The 24,286-nt window shown below is 44.0% G+C and overlaps 1 protein-coding gene across 1 annotated transcript in view; it reads left to right on the forward strand.

Moving 5' to 3' along the window:
- The window catches only part of TPH2 (tryptophan hydroxylase 2), a 112,489-nt gene extending 90,397 nt beyond the window's left edge, over positions 1-22,092 (forward strand). The window contains 3 exon segments of the mRNA NM_001081783.1: positions 13,372-13,467; positions 21,655-21,788; positions 21,918-22,092. Of these exon segments, the coding sequence (NP_001075252.1) occupies positions 13,372-13,467; positions 21,655-21,788; positions 21,918-22,092 (405 nt within the window).
- The last annotated feature ends 2,194 nt before the right edge of the window (positions 22,093-24,286 follow it).

Here is a 24,286-nt window from a genome sequence, read left to right on the forward strand (position 1 = left end):
CATACTTTAGAAACATTTAAATATTTAGCTCTTACAAAACCTTTTTTGGGCTATTCATCTTTTTCTCCCTCAAATCTAACTAAGAAAGCTTAGTTCTTCCAAGATAAATGTCAAGGCTATAATCAGTGAGAAAATGGGCATTGGATTCTGCGTCTTTACGAAGGTATTCTAACACAGGAACGCACTTGGCTGGAATCCTACTGAGTATCTTTTCCACAGCTCTCATAGAGTCGATTATGGCCCAGCCACTGATTCATTCCATAAATGTTTACTGAGCATCAAATGTGTCAGGCATTGGGACTTCCACTGTGAAACAGGTGGATGTGGTTCTGCTTCTTGGAGACTTACAGTTGAGTGAGGGATACAGATACATGAAGAAGGATTTAGATACAATTTGATAGGTGCAAAGGTGGGGAAGAAGAGCACTTGGTCAGGTTCAGGGAGAGGAATGGATGATCAAAGGTAGTTTCCTGGGAAGGCTTTCTCAGCAGTCAAATTGGTAGTTTTTAATTTGCTGTTACATATGCTTGCTGATTGAAGAGATGTTAATACTTCAGGAAACTGCATCTCCATGGGCTGTCTTCATATTGGACAGCTCCTTAGACTGGGTTTCAGGAAGCATGGACCTGTAACCAAGCCCACAGTCGGCTACCCAGAAGGGGTTCTCTGTAGAATCAGAGCCTGAGGCGAGGGGAGGCACCTGAAGATATCTACCATCTGAATCACCACAGAGAGCAGGGCTGCCAGCTAAGTTACAGCTCTTACGCTGATCTAGCATTTGACACATGCTTATTCATTTGAGTCTTACAATGGCACTTCAAGATAGGCAGGACTCATGTTATTGTCCCTTGACACAGTCCCCAGTATCTACCCATAGGGCACTGTACACACAGTCAATGCTCAATAAAAATTTGGTGAGAAAAAGGATCCTCATTTTATAGGTGAGTAAAGGGAGGCTCAGATAAGTGAAATGACTTGCCCAAGCCCATACGGTAGAACAATGGCAGAGACTGAGCTATTTGATTTTCTGTGTCCTGACCCAGGGCACCAAACCACGTCTCAGGAGTTTCAGATGTCAGGCAAGGTGTGAGCGAGGGAGGCAGCAGAGACATGCGCTCCGCGTCCTGAGGCAAGCTTCAGTTACAGAAGCGGGATTCAGGTTCCTAAACCGTGCTGTTCTATGGAGAGATTACAAATTAGCATCCTCTGTTCTAGATAATATCTGTGTGAAAAAAATACACATTTACACATCAGAGGCTATCGCATGGACATCCAGATTCCTAGCTTTCCTTAAACAGACCAGCTTCTCTGGCATTTGGACTGCCTTTACCCAAGGAGACAATTGGCCAGAGCTGAATTGCTGGCCCCATTGGAGGGCGTACGTAATCCTGAGTTGGAAAGTGAAATTTCATCTTCAGTCACCTGCCTGTCCCCCTTTACTGATTAGAGGAAGGAAGAGAGATGGGGGGGTTGGTGTTCTAGGCAGCAGCAAACACACCAGTTCTCTTGGCAGCCAGAGCCAGAGAGTAAGTTTGGCAGAAGAGCTCATCATGAGACACCAGAAATATTTCAGGTCATATTATTCTTTACTGTCTCATGAATTCTCACTGTCTGTTACCACATCTATTTTGTGCCATCAATAATGCATCCATATCAAATGGAAGTAGATTGCTGTAGTTTAAAGCAATACTGTGTAATATTTAGTTTTGTGCTCTGTGATATGACTTTTTTAAAAAAATTTTTTCATTTTTCTTCCCAAAGCCCCCCAGGACATAGTTGTATATTCTTAGTTGTGAATCCTTCTAGCTGTGGCATGTGGGACGCTGCCTCAGCATGGCTTGATGAGTGGTACCATGTCCGCACCCAGGCTTCGAACTGAGGAAACACTGGGCTGCCTGCAGCGGAGCACGCGAACTTCACCACTTGGCCACGGGGCCGGCCCCCCATAATATGACTTTTTAACATAAACATGACGTATTTTATTTCCAACCCGGTCTCATGGATCGTGGGCACAGCTCTCCTGAGCTAGGCTAACTGCAGTGCCGTTTCCCACCGGCAGGACGCAGGAGACTGGGCTTCTTTTTAGGACTGCTATCTTGTGTGTGCTCCTCCCTGGCCCCGAAGGTCTGTGCTGTGTTACGTGGCTAATCCAAGGGCCGCACAGGGGATAAAGGCATCTACCCAACCACAAATGGTGAGACGATGGCTGCAGGCAAGCTGGACAGACTCCTATCTTTCCTGGCACATGTCACACTCACCTATCCAGAACGTGGCAGAAACATCAATTTTAGGGGCCTGCAGTGGTCAGTCACTCAGAACAGAGGCCCAACAGTCTGGTGTAGGACAAACAACTTGAGCATCATGGATCAGGCACAACTGATCCAACCCAGCTCTATCATTGATAACTTTGCCCAAGTAATTCTGCCTAAGTCTCAGTTTCCCCATCTGTAAAACAGGGGATTTAGTACTGGCACATAGTAGGAATTCTTTTCACAGTGGTCTCTCCTTCTCTGTGATTTCTCTTTCTGCAGTTTCAGTTACCTTTGGTCAACCACAGTCTGAAAATATTCAATGGAAAATTCCAGAAATAACTCATGAGTTTTAAACTGTGTGCCATTCTGAGCAGCGTGATGAAATCTCGTATTGTCTTGCTTTGTCCCTCCGGGACGTGAATCCTCCCTTTGTCCAGTGGTCCACACTGGACACACTGCCTGTCTGTTAGTGGCTGTCTCTGTGGTCAGATCGACCATCGAGGTGTCGCAGTGCCTGTGTTCAAGTCATTGTTCTTTTACCTAATAATGGCCTGAAAGCAAAAGAGTAGTGATTCTGGCAATTCAGATGTGCCAAAGAGAAGCTGTGAAGTGCTTTCTGGAAGTGGAAAGGTGAAAGTTCTCCACTTGAATAAGGAAAGAAAAAAAATAATTGTTTGCTGAGGTTGCCAAGATCTATGGTAACTTTTATTACAGTGTATTGTTGCAATTGTTCTATTTTATTATTAGTTGTTAATCTCTTACTGTCTTAATTTATAAATTAAACTTTATCGTAGGTATGTATGTAGAGGAGAAAACAGTAGATCTAAGATTCGGTACGATAAGGGAGGATTACGCATTTTCTCCATTTTATGGACAAGGAACCCACGACTCAGAAAGGCTAAATAATTTTCCTAAGGTCAAGTACATGTCAGAGCCTGCCCTTGATCCTTGGTCTTTCACTCCAAAGTGAATGCATTCAAGCTACCACACTAAATTACCTTCCCGGGGCCCGCCTCCCGGCTGTCGGGAGCATGATGTGAAGGGCGCAGCGCTGGGGCTGCTTAGGTCTTGGTAGCCGGCAGTGGTTATTATTAGAGATCGGGGCACTAGCTGAGATGAAATGCTGTCTCGAGTTTCACTTATCTGTAGACTCTCATTGTGACGGGGACCCCAATTCACAGGTAAATCTTTCCAGCCCCATTTACACATATAGATGGTTAGTGTCAACTCTGAGTGTGAGAGATGATGATGGTAGTTGTTAGTGACTAGAAAAGAAACATGACTTCATTACTAAAAACTTACCGTAGAAGACTGCTCAGTGCCATGGAGCAGCAAGAATGGCTCTCCTGCTAAATGTCCCTTTCTCGTCAGTTTTCAGACATGCAATCATCTTCCAGGACTCTTGGTCTTGCCTGGAAAGAAATAGGTGAGAAAGTGCAAGCTCTTTAGCTCTAATGTCTAGGAGGATGCTGCTTTTAGTAATGCAGGGATAAATAAAAGGACCCTCCAAAGGCACTTGTGACTACCCACGGCTTCCTTGGGAGTGAGTAAAAATCTTATTTTTCATATTAGAATTTGAGAGCTGCCGTTTAAGATCACCACATCTGGGGAGAAAGTGTGATTTGATGCAGAACATTTTAGGACATGCCAAAGGATAAATGGCTGAGAATGTTCTCATCAGTTTTCTTCTCCTTCACGGAGCTCAGAATTGCTTAGGTTATAAAGTCAGTTCTTGGGCATTTCCAAACCTATAGCATTTGCTTAAGTAGGTCTTCTGTGCAAAGTAGATTAAGCGCATATCTAAAAGGAATGCTGATCCATGCACCTGGTATGAAAATGATAGTGTGTGTGTGTGTGTGTGTGCGCGCGCGTGTGTCCTCAGAGTGAAGTCTAGCCATTTCAAGGTAGCTAGCTATACAGACAGTTCAGCAAAGGGTCGCTTGGTAAAAGATAGAATTGCTTTAAAAGAAGAGCCAGACTCCGTGGCTCACTGTGTTCTGGAGATGTTGCATTGAGGCTCGTGCACTACATGGAAGGTCCAAGGAGTAATACTGCTGAACATAAAACCAGCTTTTGATCTATGAAACTCAAAATACCTGCAGGTCCAGGAGGCTTTAAAAAGAAGCCTATTTGTATTCACAATATCCTTTCAAAGAGCCACAGAATTTTGTGGAAAACAAAATTGGATGGATAGTCATCTCACCAATTCATCTCCAGGAGAAAATAGCATCTGTCTGATCTTGTGTGTTATCATCTGCTAAATGAAAGTCTGGGCAGTGATGCCGATAGAAATTCCTCACAGCTGCAGTGCTGAGCAGTGTGGGCTGCAAGGCACTTCAGGGCCTGGATCCATCACAGTCAAACTCCTGCACACCCCAACCAAGCACAGTGAGCATTTTCCCTGGCTAGTCTCCAGTTGGCTACAACCTTCAGAAATGGCAAACTGAAAAACTTCCCTCTTGACGTTTTTGATTGAGGATCCAGATGTCGGAATCAGTGGGTTTTCAGAGTTGCTGCTTATGATGAAGGAGACTAGAAGCCACTTAACCACGAGACTGCTGAGCTCCCACAGGAGCTGCCTGCCCAGCACTCTTCATCCTCCATCCTGAAGGTCTGCAAGGAGGCCGGCTCCTCCCTCCCTCCCTGGTTTGGAGGGCCATTGACTGTTGTTGAATGGGGCCCAGAGAGAGAGGTCAAAGAACAGATCATTTCTGAAGCTCTAAGTGAAAACTGATTTGATGGCTACAGTAGAGGGGTGTTCATCTTTTCAAATATTGGAAAATTTGCTGAGGGTAGTCGCTACTGATCTGGAAGATGGCGAAACTTTTCTTACTGAACCATCTCCTCCCTTCCTTCAGCATTCGCTGAGCACCTGCTGCGTGTCAAGCAGGATGCTGGACACCAGACATCAAACAACAAAAAAACAAGTCAGACCCTCCCTCAGAGAGCTCAGAGTCTGGTGGAGGGGACAGGCAAGAAGACTGGCAGTTTCTGTATGGATCCATAAGTGCTACATAGGGAGTGAGAAGAGAGCCACCTAAACTGTCAGACAGGCAGCAATTAGGCAGCGGGGCTGGGTGCTGACAGGAGCACTCCAGGCAGAGGGAAGTCTGTGTGCGAAGGCCTAAGGGGGAAGCTGAAGAGAACACGTTCAGTCTGCACAATTGCAAATAGTCCCCTGAGGAGCGGGCAACAGGGGGAAGGAGGGTTGAGAGATGCGGCTGGAGGAGGCAGGGGCCAGGCCAGAGAAGGGCTTTCCTGCCATATGAAGTGTGGACCTGTACTCCAGGGCAGCGGGCGCAGTGAAGGTTTGTAATTGGGCTACCATGTGGCCATTGTGACCTGACGTTGAGCCCCAGGGCTGGAGTGTCTTAGAGGAGGAGGAGGGAGGGTTCCTTTTTCTTCTTCTTCTTTTTTTTAATTAAAAAAATATCATCAAAGCCTGATGTGGAAACTAGTAAATATTAAATGATAATAAGTTAAGTGGCCTTCTTTCAAGTTGAAAGTACTCTCAGATAAGCTGAAGAAGGGAGAATAAAACAGAAATGGCAGAGGGCACTTAAACAAAAGCATCCATTTGTTCTTAAAAGCAACCAGAAAGATTAGCAAATGGTAATTAAGAAACACTGAAAAGTCCGGACTAAAACAGTGCTGCTGGAAATGGCCTATGCTGATGCATTCTTCAATAAAAGTTGCTTTCTGCCGACACTTTTTTTTCCCTGTGGATGTTCCTCTTACATTTGATGATCAATTTTCCACAAGGTTTGCCATAATGTTTCCTCAGAGCTTGGGTTTTTACTTCTTAATTCATTCGATGGCTGTCTCAACCTAAGATAATCTGCTTTCACACTTCAGGGTCACCATTTTCTAGATGATGGGACGTTATCCAAATCCCAACCCTCCTCTTTTTTTCTACTTGTTTTCCTCTGTCTTGGTTTGAGGAGACCACTGGCCAAAAAAACTGCCTCTGCCAGTTCAAGTGCAGCCTGTGATCTGGAACATTCCACAGTTTGACTTCCCTGCATCTTCCTATGGCTTGCATTTTGGGTTCCCACAACTCACCCTCCCCAACCCCTCGACGTGACTCTTTCCAGTAGCTTCCCCTCTTCCTGAAGCCCTCCCAAGATCCCATTTATCCTCATAGTCCAACACAAGCTTCAGAGTCTCCATGTTCTGAGACAGAGGAACACACTGCAGTGGCAAGACATACACGTTTGTGGTGGGATTGAAAACAGCAGAGTTTTATTATTATTATTTTTTTATTATTCTGGTCTCCCATCCACAATACACCATCATTGAGCATAGAGACCATATCTTTAGCTACTTTTGTAATCTCATCTAGAGCTTAGCACAGAAGAATTTAATAAATATAAATTTTAAAAATGTATTTTGATGAGGTTGTAACCTGCCACAGCCATAGTGGTTTTCATTTAGAAGTTCATGGTAAAATACGAGTGTAGTATCTAGGTGTGGCTCGAATCCACAAGGCACTGGGACAGGGGACTCGCAGTCCATGCCAGGACTGGCCCCGGGTCTGCGAGCTGTGAGCGGGGGCTTCCTTTAGCCAAGGGGAGGCTTCGAGACTGGTGTGAGTGGCCTGTGGTTACAAGAGCAGCTCTCGCCCCAGGACTGCAGAAGACCAGTGTCTTCTAGCTCTGGTTTCTAGCATTTCTCACACTCCTATTTTGCGGAGGACTAGCCTAGGGCACAATAACATGCAGAATCCTCCTTTCTGCTCCCCCAGAGCTTTCCAGTCAGGAGTCCTTGCTCTGCACACAGAGCGTTGGGCTGGGGTGGCCCCTGAGGGTGATGTGGCCTTCTGCGCAGCCCCTGGGCGTCTTTGCAGTGTAAATGATCAAAGAAACAGCAACAGAAATTGGTGTGGGGTGGGGGGTGCTTCTGACATTTGAGTGAGTGTCTGGGTGGCATTTCAGGGACACCGAGGCCTGCGTGGCTCAAGCAATGTGGCTTTTGTTCCCCAACGTTGATTTGTATTCCTTAGTATTTCTATCCCTACCCTTCCTGCTTAGCTATCAAGGCTCTTTCCTGTTCCAAGCCTATTATCATTTGCAATTTAATCAAGATTAAGGGAATTTTGGTAAAAGGTGAGAAGGTACTTGCTGCTTGTGAAAGGAAATTTTGATGTAGTTAGAATTCATACTCTGGGGATGGGCGGTAGCTGGTGGTGGGAGGGGACCTAGAATGCTCGCCTCCTTTTCAACAACTTTTCAAGTGTATATTTTGACCTGCTAGCTGTTTGAGCCAAAATGGAAAGACGTTAGAGAAAACGCGGACAGCGAGGCTGCGAGGTGCAGAGCGCTCCGAGGAGCTTTTATCTGCGCTTCTCTGAGGGGCTGAGCTGATGACAGAACATCTTCGCGTAGCATTCTTCCTTTCTGCAATTTATCCTCTTGTTAGGATACAGCACCAAATAGGACAGATGCTTGTTACACTTGTGTGCGGCAGGCTTCTGGAGGCCCCAGCTTCTAGGTACTGAGCCTTTATTTGCCGGATGATGGAGGGGTGCGGTGGGGAGGGCGTGGAGCTGGAATCCTAAGGGGCCTGGGTGGCGGGGTGGCCCGGGCACTGGGGAGGGTGGGGTAGAGCTATTTACTATTCCCATTCTGGAAGTATTTCAGTACTTCAGCGACAGGAACTGCTGTGCCTGTGTGAGCGGCTGATGGTGGCCCTGTCCCTCTGAGTGCACTCGATGATGAGGAGGGAAGGCTGGGCTCGGAGTTAGGGAGCCGGAGCTTTGTGCCCAGATCTGCCAACCATGAGCTGTGGGATCTGGGCAAATGACTGAACACTGACTCTCGGTTTTCCGGCCCATCGAATGGAGATGATAGCCCCTCTACCTTATCTCAGGTGAATGTTTTTAGTAAAATAGCCCACATCTGAGCACTTGTGAAACTGGACGTCTTCTGGCTGAGCTTGCCTGTTATCTTGATGTTTTAGTGTCACTGTGGAATTCTGTTGTTTAGTGATAACTAAGTATGGAAGTGTTAGGGTATACTACCAAATATTATATTTCTGTGCTTTTGAGTTGTTGGGCCTGCTTTGTGCATATTTTTCTTGTTCTCCTCTTACGTTAGTTATGGGCTTGGAAGCTACATAAGTGAACTTTGTTTGCATTGTGTACAAGATAAGGAGAACAGGATCTGAGTGAGGCTGAATGAGTCGTTCACATATCAAGTAAATCAGCTTAGCGCACCACTTCCGGTTGGTTTAGCACATCTCAGTTAGGGCCTTTTCACATTCTTTTTGCTGACTTCTGTTTCCTGTCTGTGTTGGATATGTGGATAACGGAATTCTAGATGTGGAATGCTGTATGCAATTTTTAAAAAACATATACTACCAGTGTGCAAAGCTCACATTTGTAGTGAAGATGGCAGAGAAAATATGTCACCCACTGACTCAGGCATTTATTGAACGATGCGTATGAGCCGCCGTCCTGGAGAAGGTGGAAGAAGTGACTCCTGGGCATCCTCCTAGAGGTGAGCCATTGTAATCCAATGTAAGAGTATGGAATGACTCTTAGGAAGAGATTATGTCATTATTTCAAGGGGCACTGGGAGTGGGGGAAGTGGGAGGCAAAAGGACCCTTTGCGAGGGAAATTGGAATAGTGAATTTCTTTTCCACCAAGAGTTCTTTGAAAAAGTTGTATATCTCTTTAATTGGAGTAGGTGCCTTAGCAACGGCCTCAGGAACCTAACCCCCAGCGTTTAGGATGTTGCGCCATGTGCTTCTGCAGATCAGCACGTAGGACCAGTGTGTATGTTGTCGGTGTGTTCGGCGTCTGGGGACGTCCTTCGTTCCAGCCTCGGCCAACACCTACCTAGTCAGAACTGTGGGGAGAGTGCTGCACTACTAGGAGTGGCCTGAAGATGGCAGCGTTGGGCGGCCCAGCCCGTCTTCCTGCGCACTCGCCTTCGTGCGCATCCTCCGGCCGCCTCCACAGCACTCTGGATTTCAGGGTGTCACTCAGACTTTCTTCTGCTTAATGACGTAAATGACTCTCCTTTTCTTCTGCGGAAAAGGTTGGGTCTATCATTCCTGTTTTGATTTTCAGTTGATGGTTATATGTAATTATATTCAAATAAAATATTTATAAATAATTACATATAATTAGCAGTATGTAAAATTTGGAACTCATAAAACTCAGCTCTGATGAAAGGCGCCCTTCAGTTTGGGAGGTGCTAGTCTTAGTATTATTACTTGTTTCTGTTTAAAAGATGTTAGTGGCCAGGAAGCTGCAATTCTCTTTCACAGATGTTCTTATAAGGCTCAGGGTTTTGTTTTTATTTTTTTGATAATAGGTAGGTCCGAATTTATTTGGTAAATCTGTAGGAAATATAGATCTACATCGAGAGTGCTCTGAGGAAAACAAATTGTACTTTCTTAAAATTTCAAGAAGCAGTTAGTTATCCTTGAATGCTAAAGGGTCTTCAGGGGGTCATCCAGTCCGGTCTGAGCAGGCTTTGCATTTACAGCCAGACAGAAGCGCGCAGCTGCTCTCCATCGCTGTCAGCGACCATGACCAGGCAGTCTGCATTCTGAGATCTCCATCAGTATTAAAAACAGAAAGGGAAAAATTATCCTGAGCAAGTCCGAAATTCAAATGTTGTCAACACCTGAGGTTTAGGTGCATTTTACTATTTCTCTTTCTCTGTTAGACACACATGCAGCTGCAAATGGACAGCTGTCTCTAAGCGAAAGGTCGAATTCTCCCGCAAGAGGGGGCCTAGAAGCAGCATCTAGGCACCTTCCTTGCTGGAGGATAGAAGGAAAGCCAAAAGGAAAGGTAGCTAGGGAGTGAGCAGATGAAGCTGTGTAAAGTCGGAGTTTCTGGAAGGACTCCCAGATGAGGTCTGTGGCCAGAGCGCATCGTGAGTGATGGCCGGAGGCTGTGCGCTCTTTCCTCTGGGGTTGCCCTGATTCTGGAAGCGCATGGACCAAAAACACGCTGATAGACTTAGCTTTGAGTCTTTAGTCAAACTGATGCAAACTTTTTTGTTTCTGCCTTAAAACAGGATGGCAGGCCCAGCCCGTGTGAAGCCTACGTGTGTGGCACACTAGCTTGTCAGGGGCTCTCTCAGCTGTTTGGATTTAGATCGTAGCCATGACCGCGCGTTGTGCGTGCACTGACAGAGCACAAGGAAGATTAAACTAATCTTCATGGGCTGACCTAAATGCTCCTGTCGCTGTGTCCACGGGGCTGTTTTGGAGACTTTTGAACGTGACAGCACATTTCTTCACAAACCCTTCTGTGTCCACTATTAAGGTTCCGAGAATTTCACGTCATGCTGTAAACACAATAGGAATTAGGGAAATCAGCCACAGACACGCTGAGAAGATGATGCGAGTCTAGTTTTCCTCCATAAGGACTTTTATTTCCCAATTTTTTGTTTGTAAGGGAAAATCATGCATCTATTAATCTTTTGCCTAGAAACTTTAAAACGCGACAGATGTCGAGCTCTTTAAAGTACTGAGCTTGAGACCTCTTAAATGTCACCATCTAGACTGGTCCTGGGTAAATCACTTCATCTCTAAACTTGAGTTTTCCTTTTGGCAAAATAGGAGACTGAACTTCCAGGCCTCCCCTTCTGTGACTGTGGCATCGCTTCTCTTCGTTGTGCCCAGGATTGTGCAAAATGTTTTGGAGGACAGACTTGAGGGCTGCATTTTAACTTTTCAATGCATCTTCACATCTCTTATTTTGGTTCTTCTCTTCAGCCTCTGTGATATTGACTTCTCTCCAATCCCCTGCTACCCCTGGCCCAAGTCGTATTCTGAGTCACTCACTACCTTGTCTCTTGGCTGCCGCTGCCCTCTCATCGGCCCCTCTGTGTTCACTCTTGCCCCCGATACAAGTGCCCCCAGCACCAGTGTGATCTTTTGAAAACTAAATGAGAACATATCTCTCTCCTGCCTAAAACCCTTCCTGTTGCCCTTGGAAATATAAATCTATTCCTGCCTCAGGGCCTTTGCGCTTGCTATTTCCTCTACTGGGAACAATCTTTCCTCTAGGTCTTTGCACAACTGGCTTTTTCATTTCTTACCAAAAGGCTGCTTTTTAGGCAGGTTACAGTTTAAATATCACTCTCTCAGAGAGGCCTTCCCTGACCACTCTATCTAAAATAGTCATGTCCTCTGCTTAACATCTGACACATTACATGGTTTTGTTATTTATGTAACGTATTTATCCTGTGTCTTGACTTTTGTTGTTGTTGTCATTGTTGCCTGTCTCATCTCAGCAGCCTGTCTGTTTCTTGGGACCAGGGCCCTTGTTGCCTCGTTCATCACACGTTCTCGGGAGCTGCATAGAGTCTGGCATATGACAGGTGCTCAGGGTGTGTTTGTGGAGTCAGGCAGGAGGGCGCCACCCTGCAGAGGTTGTGGCTACAAGCGAACCAGGAGCAGGGCCAAGGCTAGAACTCAAGCCTCCTCATGTGTTTCTTTCCTCCAGGTCGCGCTGTCACACAACAAGCCTAACTTAGACTTTTTCCATTCACTATTTGCTCATTTATTCTCCAAATAGTTACTGAGCTCTTATTATGTTTCAGACGCTATTCTATACCAATGGTTCTCAACCAGGAGTGATGCTACTCCCCTGGGAACATTTTTCAGTATCTAGAGACATTTTTGGTTGTTACAATTGGGGTTGGGGGGTGCTACTGGTGTCTACTGGGTAGAGGCCAGGGATGCTGCTAAACGTCCCATAGCGTATGGGACAGCCCCCAACAGAGAATTACCCAACCAATACGTCAGTGGTGCTGAGGTTGGGGAACCCTGTTCTAGATGAATAGACAGCTCTGTACACCCCTGGAGTTTGTAGCCCAGGGTGAGGAGACGGAGGAGAAATAGTCCATGTCCTACATGAAGAAATGAAAGGCCATGTCAAAGAAGCGGTGTGGTGGGGAAGTTGGAAGAGAGTAAGGAGGCGGATGCGACAGAGGCAGGAGAGGCTGGAAGTTCAGCCTCTGTGGGAGGTGAGTGAGGAAAGAAAATTTTGCCTCTGGAGGTTCAGCTCCAGGGCCTGGAAGGATCAGTGCTCCGGGTCCAGCCGGTGCTGCAGAGCGTCGGGCCCTCAGCTCCGAGATCAACCTCACATGTGAAACAGGAAACCCGCAGCCTCCGAACAAAGATAGAGCAACCTGCCTGGGCCAGAGGAGTGGTTATGTTCCTCCCCTGCGGGAGCGTTTGTGTCCTCCTCTTTCTCAGCATTCAGCGCTCTGCCGCCACCAACCCAGGATAGTGTTCGGCACACGCGATTTTCCTTGCTCACTGCCAGCGTCTCACTTTCCTCAGAGCGGCAGCGGCGTGGTTCCAGCCTCTCAAGGCCGTTGGGAGGCTGTTGGATGTAGAGAGGTTTCTGTCTGTCCAGGTTGATTTCTAAATTCAGACAAAACAATTGTAGACTTTATCATCTTGGAAAAACTGTAGTAGTTGATGCTGATAAAACTCAGGCCAATGAAATGGTTTTTACTATATATATTTATATATATATGTACATATACGTATATATGTATGAATGCGTGCATACCTAGATATACTTTTAAGATTTCACTAAAAAAGTGGTAATTTTGTAGGCACACACTTGTGCTTTTTGTCTCTCTGTTTCTTTACCAAACATTGGCACCTAGTAGGTACTCAACAAAGGTTTGTTGAATGAATAAACTGCAAAAATCAGTTTGGAATTACTGAATTCCAAGTTATTTTTCTACATTTGTATGAACTTATTTATGTCACTGAAACACAACTTGGTACGTACAGTAGCATATTCTCATGGTGTTATCACTATGACATATTCATTCATTTCTAAATCTGTGTTTTTTTATTTTTAAAATTATTGAAGGGGATATGATTTCACGCATAGGGTTTCTGAATCCAGGAAGTGTAAATTCTTAGTGATTATAGTTTTTTTGTACACTTTTAACCTGGGGAGGGATTATTAAACAAGCAAATAGATTTCAATAAATGTTCTTAATTCAAATGTATTTAAATGGACAGTGTTGAAGAAGTTATGCACTGTGCGCTGTTTTATTTTGGTGCCATTTTATTCTGTAGAAGAGTTTGCTGGCCCTTTCACTGGACGTGTGTCCATTTTCTTTTCAGTGCTATTTCTTCACCATCGAGTTTGGCCTTTGTAAGCAGGAAGGACAGCTGAGGGCGTACGGAGCGGGGCTGCTGTCCTCCATCGGAGAGCTGAAGGTATGGCGCACAGAGGGAATGCCTTCCACGTGCACAGGGGACGGTCAGGGAAGACAGTGATTGGTTTGTACGAGCGTTTCTACTCCCAGATACCTCATAAACATTTCATACAGAGGATTTGGCACCTCAGATGTGGGTGCTGACCTAACCTTTTGCACTTCTGAAAATGGGTCAGGCCTTTCTGGGTTTGTGGTGTGACTCAGACGGGTGAGCAGCCGTGGGCACAGATCGACAGGAATGACAAGCGTGTGCTCAGATGTTGGCTAGTAAGCGACTGGCCTAAACTGAGTGCTGATAAGTGGGTGGTGAGCTGGCAGGGACCCTGCTGGCTGGAAGGCCCTTGTTGGGGTGGCTTGTCTGCTCTTGTTTCTGCCCCACCCGTGGCTCCCATGGACTCCTCAGCATTTACTTCCCAAGGGGAAATCTGAGATTATTTTAGCTTTTTCAAAATTAATATGTATTAAAACATTTGTGGATATATACAATCTGAAAAAAAAACTAAATAAACATATGATCACAGAGGTATCTAATGCGCATAGTGATGCCTAATAAACGCTATTTTTTTGCCTTATAATATAGTAAAATGATAATTTATCCAGAAATGTTGGGGCCCAGGGCATTTTGATAATTTAAATATTCTGGTCATTTAAGAATTGCTGTCTATACCACTAGGGGACAGCAAGTTTTCATGAATTTAGAATGCAATGTGATATATAATCTGGAAGTGGCACTGAAAGAATTTAATCCTTTTTTGATCATTTGGACTAAGATCAGGATCATAGACTAACCTAGAGTTTTTACTTTGTCTTGATTGTCCTTACATAATGTAATTGTAAACTATGTGATTATTAGAACTTTCTGGTTGTTTGCGCTCTGGAAAGATGCAATGTAACTGGAGTTTTATTGAGTTTGCTCCCTTTTATGACTTTACTCACTCATTCATTCATTCCTCAGACATTTGGTTGAGCGGCTATGATGAGTCATATACTGGGCCAGGCACCGGGGATACAAAGACAAATAATAATAATGAAGAAGAAGAATATGAAGACAATAACAACTACTCAACAGACACTAAAATAGACTTTAGTTAATTTTAGGTGCTTTAGACCATTTGCTTAATTAATTCTCATAACAGCCCAATGAGACAAGCAATGTTATTATTACAGGTGAGAAAACTGAGGCAAAGAGACCTTAAGGAACTTGCTCAAGGTCATGCAGCTAGTAGTCATTGGAGCTGGGCCCAAATCCAGGTGATCTAGACTCCAGGATCTGAGCCCTTAACCATTAGGTTGCACTACCTGGGGCCCCTGTTATCAAGGAATTTACATTCTAGTGCAAGAGATAACACAAACAGTGTGACAAATATGGGTGGCACATATTAGACCATGCCTGGGAAGCCCTCGCTGGTTCCTGAGCGTGGAAACGTGCTAAGGAAAGGACGAGATGCACAGATCACTCAGCGCACAGCAGCATGTGCTCTAGTCAAAGCCCGGCCCGTTTAGGGAGCTGCCTGAGGCTTGGCATGGCTAGAATAGATGATGATATTTAACATGACAAAAGCCTCATGTAATGTGGTACATTTTCTTTTTACTAAATTCTCAAGAAAAAAATCCATTTGGGGTCCATCTCAGTGGAGTGGCAAAGCCCACAGCAATAGCATGAGGTCGTATCCCGTTAAGACCCACACCTTCCAGAGAGTGCCTCTTGATTTCCCCGAAAAAAGAATTAGTCAGAAAATGATGCAGGTCTTGAGCTACACTATTTATGTCTTCCTTAGAGGCTTTATGAATTACACCAGAAACAAAAGAAACCAGTCCCTCTCCTTGCCTGGCTCTCGGCAGGGTCGTCTGGTCTGGTTAATGGAGCATGTGTTGGCAGCATTGGTGTGAATCTGTTGTTTTTGTTCCTATTGGTGCAGACAGAATCGTCTGGAAATGGAAATCAGCCAGAAATATGCACACTGAAGGGCATCGTCTGCCCTTCCTGTTCTGGTCCATCACCTCCAGTCATTAGCATTCTTCCATTCTCAAATTTCAACACTCCAACATCCCTATGATTGCTACTTTAGGCCATTTGTACAATTCAGAAATTCCTTCTCCAGGGACCATCTTCCGATCGCTCACAGAGAACACATTATGTGAGATGCTCTCCGCAGCGCCTGTTCCCTCACCCCGTCCGGGTCCAGCACCCGGGGCGTCCAGAGCCCTCTCGTGGAGTCTCAGCACTCCTGTCTAACTTTTATCTGAATGAACAAGTGGGAGTCCTGGACCCCGGTGGGGGCAGCTTTATTAATAGCCTTATAGCAATTCCTGTGTAAACATGCTTACAATTTTGAATGCAGTTATCTTTCACGATAAAACATTATTACTTATTTTTTGTGATAAAATACTTTTGCTGTCCCAACTACAGCCCGAACATAGGTCCCAGCTAACTTGTTGGAGATTTTGGTGTAGTCTTTATAACTTTTGCATAAATATCCACAATTCTCCTTGAAAAGAATCCATTTTTAAAATTTGTGCTTTAGGAGGCTAAATTTTCTTGGGGTAGGTGTTGCACTTCAGAGCTGCCCAGGTACTTCCAAACCGTATATCTGTAGTTTGGGGAATAACTTTCATTTTCCCCTCTTATTTTTTGACAGTGCTTATTTTTATCTTAGAAAACACAAAGAAAATAGATATGGAAAAGCTTATGAAAGCTCATATAAATCTGATAACCGTTAGGACTATTTTTTTTACCTCAGCAGCGATCGCGCTCTTTGGTTCTGGTTTCCTTTTCTGTGGTGCATTTTCAGGATTCCAAAACTGTGTTTGTAGGGCGTTTCCACCCCTTCATCACTGTGGAGACCAGTTAATAATGAGCTAAATCGTCTGGAGATGGATTTTTAAAAAGGTTGAAAATAGGATAATTACTATTCACCCACAGCCTGGCATGTGTTTCCTTTCACACGCTTTTTCTCTCTATCCCGGAGTGGACCTAACTATAATTTAAATTTAAATTTATTATTTGCTCATTCATTCATTCATTTTATTCAACAAACCCCAAGTCGCAGGTCTAAGTTTCAGGGGAGTGGCGTCTATAGGGGGAGGTTCTAAACAGTGACTGAGCCGGTCTGGGTTGAATCCAGTTTGCTTGGCGCACCAATAGTGAAGGGAATGTTCACCTGAGGTGGTAAGGAAATACTTGATAATTGATGAATTGGCTGAGTCTTATCTCAAAAAGTTGACCCATCTCAAAAGCGAAAGGCCATTTCTTCTTCTTTTTCATGGCTCAGGGTAAGGTCGGATTCTTCATTTCCTTAGGGCAGACATTAGATTGTTTTGTAAATGGCCTTAGAACCTACTCCATAGTAGTTGCTAGAATGTTGCATATAAATACATCTGCTCTGCTTTTCAGGTTTGGAGAAAGCTGGTGGTTTTAAACAATTTTATTATTATTATTATTTGGCTTTAGTTTCAGGATATCCTTAAACAGTGAATTTATTGTCCTGCTTTCTTATAGCTATTAATCAGAATTCACAGGACAGCTTTATATTTTTTACGATCATTTGTCTTTACTACCACTCACAACAACTCTGTGAGGTGGTCAGCGTTACTGCCAGGTTGTAGAGAAAAGGCTGGAGGCACAGTGGTTCTCTGAGCTTGTCTGCTGTGTCAGCCACGTGGCTGGAGTTAGGGCTCACTGCTTCAGAGCTCCAGTACCTTTGTCCTGCTCAGAGGTCTCCCGCCCCCCTCCCCTCCCTTCCCTTCCCTGAATCTAGCATTGTTAGTAATGGCAGCACATGCTGGAGCACCTGGAGCTGGAAAAGGGGCTCTGGCCTTTAGGAAGAGATTGCTGAAAGAGCAATTTGTTCCCTTGCCCTGCAGCTTATTCAAACTGAGGAAACTTTTAACATCACTGATTTAAAAAAATGTGGTGCCATCATCACCCGGTTTGGCAATGGGGATATTGATGCCATGTTGTGCTTGGTTAGCAGGAGAAACATTTGAGGGAAATTCAAAAAATATTATATATAACTATCCATATACACACACACAAATGTATATATTTGTGGTTCTGACGTGGGAAAAGATGATGGTAGTGTGGATGTGAGAGTGTTTGCAAATTCTCCTTCAGAATCTAGGCCCCAAACTACCTACGAACCTGACTTCACACTTGAGTTTTTCCCAACTTTAGTCAATCCTAATATAGAGGGTGAGGATCACAGGGTTTACAGCTAGAGTAGTTGAGATGATAACTCTGGGTCATTGCAAAGGCAGGTGACTGGGAGGAAGGAAGAGTTTAAACTGAGGAACTCAGGGCAGGCCCTGTTGTGGTCCAGGCCCTGGAGGCCTCCTGGCTGGGGCTAGGTTTCTTTCTCTCTGGGTTCCAGACCCCAGGGGGAGAGGAGCTGCAGCAGTGGTGGGCAGGGTGGCTGAATGCAACGTCCACCAAGCATGATCTTGAGACTGAATTAGCAGTGATAACGAAATAGAGAGCATCGTCCATGTGCCAGGCACTTTGCATGCGTTACCTCATATAATTCTTATCACAACTCTAGGTTATGGATACTATTCCTATTCCCATTTTCCAGATAGATGCTGGAATAGGCTTACAGAGGTGGAATAGCATTCCCACACTTCATGTAGGAACTTGAGAGAACAATTGGGTTCTGAGAAATGTTTGATGTTGAAAGAGATTTTTTATTTAAAAGGCTGCAACAGCAAGTGAGTCTTAATTTCTGCACTAAAGCCAATTAGCTGGTAATGGCCATCTCTGCTGGGAAGGGTGGGGAAGTCGTCCCCAGGCCCAGGGCTAAGGGCTGCTCTGGTCAATTTATGCTGGCTGGGGTGGCAGGAGGGCATGTAGTATTTGTGCTGTGTACTTGTAGGCACTGTTAAAACTGTATTGCAAGAAGAGCTGTAGAATTCACACAGATCAATCTTTTCAGTTTATCAAAGATGAAACTGCCTCCCCACCTGGGGAACTTTCACTCTGGCCTCTGGGACAGCTGTGTTAAAACCCAGGTCTCCTGGCTCTGGGTCCTGTGGCCTTGTCTTTAGCACTATGGGTAAATCCAAAATAGTCCTTGTAGAGAGCGTTTACATGAGAGCAGGTGAGTCTCACGCATTCCTGCACTTTTAAAATGGCTTTAGAGGGAAAGACTGTCAGCCAGAGCCTCTCAGCATTATACAGCCTCTCTCTCAGGTGGTTGGACTCATTCTGGCAGACTTCCGGATATGAGAATGTTACACTTCAGGAAAGATTCACCACAGACTTCCCCGGGGACATCAAACAGTTGGGTTCGATGTTTACAGAGAATCCACTCTGGACATAGAGGAGAGGAAGATAGCTGCCCCTGCAAACCAAGCCGGCTTAGAGGGGGACATGGGTAGGTGTTGAGCAGCAAACTCAGGAGGACGCACTCCATTGGGCAGCGGACTTTAGAACCCATGGAGACACGGATGCGATTTTATAGCCTTGGAGCCATACTCAAGTATTCAGAAACAGGGGACTTCATGGCTGCTGTGGATGTTCCTGACAGTCGTCACACGGGAAAGCTCCCTGTCAGGTAAATTAGACCATTTATAGGTGTGATCACAGCCTCATTTGTTGGCTTCACTCACTGGTTGCTCCCCCAACTCCAGGCTCTAGTCATTCTCCAGGCTCATCCTTGGGCTCCATTATCATTGCCATATTCATAATAGCCAAGGAGCAGTTCTGGTCCCACACTCAAGGGAGGGAGAGGGTCCCAGCAGGCTAACAGTGTACTGGACCATAGCACACTCCTGAGGATAAACTGCATTGTTCAGAGCTTAGACCAATCAGCTTTTGGTTTTTCCTTTGATTATTACATTAGGCAAGTGTGATATATATTGCCTGATGGTCTTTGCCTCAAATTATATGCTGTGAATCAACTGATTGTTCTTGAAGTGTGGGGCAATGCACCCTGCCCTTCTGGCTTCTTCTTGATCTACTCTCATCCCCTTTACCAGTTAAATGAGTAAATAAGCTCATCTGAGTAATCAGTGGAATTGTCAACCTGATAATTTTTCTGAAACTACTCTGATTTCCATCTCTGTTATTGCATACACACGTTCTGGAGGCATCCTCCACACGTAGTGATTGCTAAGGTTGCTAATGTCCTCTCAGAGCATTGCAGACCCAAGCAAATGAGTTTCACCCACTGCTTGTGCTTGTCCTTGACTCAGTGAAGTCTTTGGCTTAGCAGGGATGGCCCCGGGGAACCATGTCTTAACTGTTCTTCTAGCCTGTTCTCTATCACTCTGCCTCCGTGAATGTGAGGATGAAAGTAGAAAGATCAAGGATACTGAGCCAGTCCCTGTCCTTCCTTTCATATGGGCTTATGGATGGATAGAAAATTAGAGCAGCATACTAAAGTAAGATGCACCCAGAGTGCAAGAAAGCACTTCTAATGCTGAAGACTCCGGCAAGCCAATAGGAGGCCTTTTCTTTGCAAAGGAGCAAGAGCCCTCATAAAAGGACATTTTGTCTCTTGAAACTGTGAGGTTGCTTTTAAGATGTGGACAGAATTGTTAGTCATGTGGAACCGAAATCCCCTGATGCTCACTTCACTGCATTGAATCTAGCACAATACATTTGCGTATTTGTAGTGACCTTCTGCTTACAATGAAGTTGTTCCGTGGGCCAACAAAATGAGTCCTCTCCAGGAGTCCCTCTGCGTCCCCTAATTCGTATGCGTGCCCTCCTTGGCAGCGGGCCTTTGCGGGGAAGCAGAGCCCATGCAGGGCGGGGCCGTGCACCCTCTGTATGACAGGCCCGTCCTCTGGTTTGCAACTGTATTTTCAAAGTTAGGAGCCACAGTCTTCTTCATGGAAGATGCAGATTACCCCATGCATTTTGAAATTGTTGGGGGAATATACCAGGAATATTGTACAGGAAAGATTTTTCAGCATTTCTCCAGGAAACCTTAGCAGTTAGAGACTGAGAGAAAAGTGCCATGGGTGGAATCCCAAGCCCAGAATAGATAGTGTCTTCAGAAGTCACCCAGCCCAGACCTCCCATTTACAGCTGAGGAAACGGAGGTACAAGAGGTGACATGACTTGCCAAGGCGACCCAGTTAGCAGGCCGACACTTGGACTAGAGCCCAAGTTTTCTCACTCTTAGTTCTGTTACCCCTTTTCTCTCTCTTTCAACTAACTTATGCTTTAAATTAAGAAAGGGACAGTATCAAGAGGAATATTTCTCAAAATATAGTTCACAGCCACTTATGTCTGAATCACCTTAGATACCGTTAAAATGCAGATTTCTGGGATTCATCCTGACCTACCAAATAAAATTGAGGACTGGGTATCTGCATTTTTCATAAGCTCCCAGTGATTCTTATGCATATTACATTTGAGAATCATCAATGAGGGTCTATAAATGGGCAGGTGGCACATGGCAGGAAGTGACCACGAACTTGTAGCATCACTGAATTTATCTTGAGAATGCATTCATCGTTCTTTGCTCTTCTTAGTCATGTGGTGAGCTGAATGGAGCTAACGATGGCTCAAAGAGTAATTACACTGGCTTTCCTGTTTTCCTAATGCCTGCTCTGGGCATAACTATAGCTATTAATATTACCTCTTTTTTTCCCAACCTGGCAATATTTATCTGTCAGTATATTGCTCTGTTGACTTGGTGGAAGGTAAATGAATGCTTTTCAGGTGTCCTTAAATATATAGGCCCACTCCAGACTATTGATACACAGTACCTGGCCTCAAAACGTCTCTCACTGAGTCCACAAAAGTTCAGGCAGAGTCCCAATTACCTCTGCATGCAGATAATTATTACTTCTGCCAGTTAAGTGAAATTTCTACATTGCTTATAGCAATAAATTTAGTACTATATTTATGCTCTCCGTGGTTCTATTCACAGCATAGATTTAAAATTCCATTTCTGTTGGGATACAGCTCTGAACTGTCCTTCAGTATGAATTTGGCTGATAATAAATAAAATAATACCATAATCTCATTTTTTCCCTCAGTACCTAACAGACTTTAAAACCCCCCCCCCCAAAACCCTAACACTCAATTTACCCTGCGTTCGGGAGAGCTCGCTATTTCCTGGCAGACTAGTAGCTGAGTGGTTCCATAAAAGGACTGAGCTGTGTTGCAGAAACGGGGTGTCACAGCACTTGGAAGTCTCCTTCTGGACTTGAATGGTTTCTGTGGCATGTTTTGCAGCACGCTCTTTCTGACAAGGCGTGTGTGAAAGCCTTCGACCCGAAGACCACGTGCTTGCAGGAGTGCCTCATCACCACCTTCCAGGAAGCCTATTTTGTCTCTGAAAGTTTTGAAGAAGCCAAAGAAAAGATGAGGTAAACTTATTTTTTCTCCCATCTAGAGAAAATGACTTTTTATTTTTCTGGCTCTGTTCCTTCTTTCTATCTATTTCTTGTACCCATGAGAGTTGATTGCATATCCTTCTATTTCTGTTTATTTTGCAGGGAATTTGCGAAGTCAATTACTCGGCCCTTCTCAGTACACTTCAATCCCTACACACAGAGTGTTGAAGTTCTGAAAGACAGCAGAAGTATTGAGAGCGTCGTGCAGGACCTCCGCAGCGACTTGAATACAGTGTGTGATGCCTTGAACAAAATGAACCAGTATCTGGGGGTTTGATGCCTGGAACCAGCATTGTCACCGGCGTGATCATTGTGGGGCTTAGCAGTCAATGTCATATAACACCAATAACTTCCTGTGTCTTGGCTTGGCTAGTAAGCATGCAATTCTGTATATCTCTACCTATGTGTGACTTACTGTATTAAATGTGTGAAACACCATAAAGAACCAAGTGACAGATAACCACTCACTGCATGAAAGATTGTAGTATGTTTAAGTGTCTTAAACAGATTTGACGTTCCTGCTTAGTGTCCCTAACCAAACTGCATCTGTTTAATATTTGTAACAAGTAACTCTTACGATTCTAGCTTATGACCTTTTCTTTCTCAAATCTGAGCCTTTCCTCTGTGTTCAATAGGTAAAATGAAAATAGCAGTGAGACTATTCCTGTTTTCTGTACACCAGTGTTTTCACAGCATTATTTGAGATAAACCCAGAATTGTATGAAACTTCTCATCATATTAACAAAAGATTCAGTATTCTGTTTCAAAAATTGTTGATGTAACACACTAGTTGGAATGTCTTTTAGGTTGAGTTCATTGTGCAATGTAAGAAAAGAGAGCTTTCTACAAATGGAATATATAGGTTGCATTGACCTTGTAGAAACTGAGTTGTAGCATGCTTCCCAGAGTATTTTGGGAGAGAATACTCTCAGAAAGAACATTAGGAGAGACTAAACAGTGGGGAATAATCATGGGACTGTGAATTTTATGCTGGAATAAAGTGAATTATTATGCTCAGGTGTTTAACCCATTTCTCTTAGAGACAATAAAATCATAAGACTTTGCTTTCAAAGATGTGGAAATTGAGTCTCAGAGAGGTTAAGTGATTTGCCCAAAGAAGCAGTTAGTCATACACCAACATTTATAACCCATTGCATCTTGCTTTTGGATTGCTACAAAGTTCAACTTGTATGTGTATATCTATATGTAGTCAGAGAAGGGACACTAGTGGTTATCAAGACTAATGTTTATCACTAGGTAAGACTTGGTTGGGAAGGGTTGTCAATGATACAGATGTTTCCTCACACAGCCCCAAACCAAGCCAGATCTCTGGAAGTCTGTCCACTTGCCCGAAGTTTGGGCAAATTTGGGCAGACAGTAGTGATACACCACAAATCTCTGGCCATCCTTGCCATAAGAGGTATAAGCAGGTGATTAAGTGAATAAATAAAAAACTGCTGAATGAGTGAATGGATTTCATCTTCCCCGATTCCCTCAGCAAACATAGCCACCACTCTCCAATTGTGCTTTGGTAGTGCAGAATACTGGGCAGAGGAGACAGGGCAAGAAAAGGAGAGAAGGAAAAGATAAAGAAGATGAAATGATCTTAAGTTAGAATTCTAAATATTTACTTGAGCAGCTTCCAAGGATATTCTTTTAACAGGAAATTGCATATAATTTCAATCTAATTTATACTCTTATACAGGCCTATTATGAGTCATAAATTTTTGGACTAAATATCTTCAACAAGAAGATGAGAAATTTAAAATATACATCAGAGAAAGGTAAAGTTAAAATGAAAACTCAGAAGTGTGAATATTGGTTTCTTAACTATTGCACGTCTTTCATTGCTGCAGGGTTCTCAGGACAACTGAAGCCTTGAGACAAGATTTGGTGGATGAAATGTGAGAGTTATGCAATTTAAATGCTATTCTAAGTGAAAGAGATAGTGCCTTGAAAAGTTATTGACGGTAGGGAAATGATCAGCAAGCTGAACCAAGTTAAAAGGATCTAGAATGATCAAGTACTTGTATATTTCAATAGTTTTATAGATTCATAAAAACAGAGGTTCTTATAGCTTGCTTTGCTAGATCTGGATGATCCTGAGTAATTGTTTACTTATAAGTATTAGTCCAAAATAATAATCCGCAACAGTAAATCCAGAAATTTCCAATAAACAATAAAAAGAGACTAAGGACAATAGTCCAGAAATTTCCAGAATTAGTTGCCAAATTTTCTCAGAGGAGAAAATTGGCTAAGAAACTCTTAACATCTGCCTTCTGTGTTGTTTTCATAAGTTGGTGGTGCTTTAGACGCTATTAAAAAAAACCCCATAAGTAACTACCAAGCTTTTCCCTCAGTTAAATGTACTAAAAGAAGAACTGTATTTAATTGTAAACAAATTCTCTCAACAAAAATGACATTTGAGCTGTCTTCTGGTTGGGTTACCGTGGCATCTTCAGTTTTCATAC

The sequence above is a fragment of the Equus caballus genome, chromosome 28, assembly GCF_041296265.1.
Source record: "Equus caballus isolate H_3958 breed thoroughbred chromosome 28, TB-T2T, whole genome shotgun sequence".
NCBI lineage: Eukaryota > Metazoa > Chordata > Mammalia > Perissodactyla > Equidae > Equus > Equus caballus.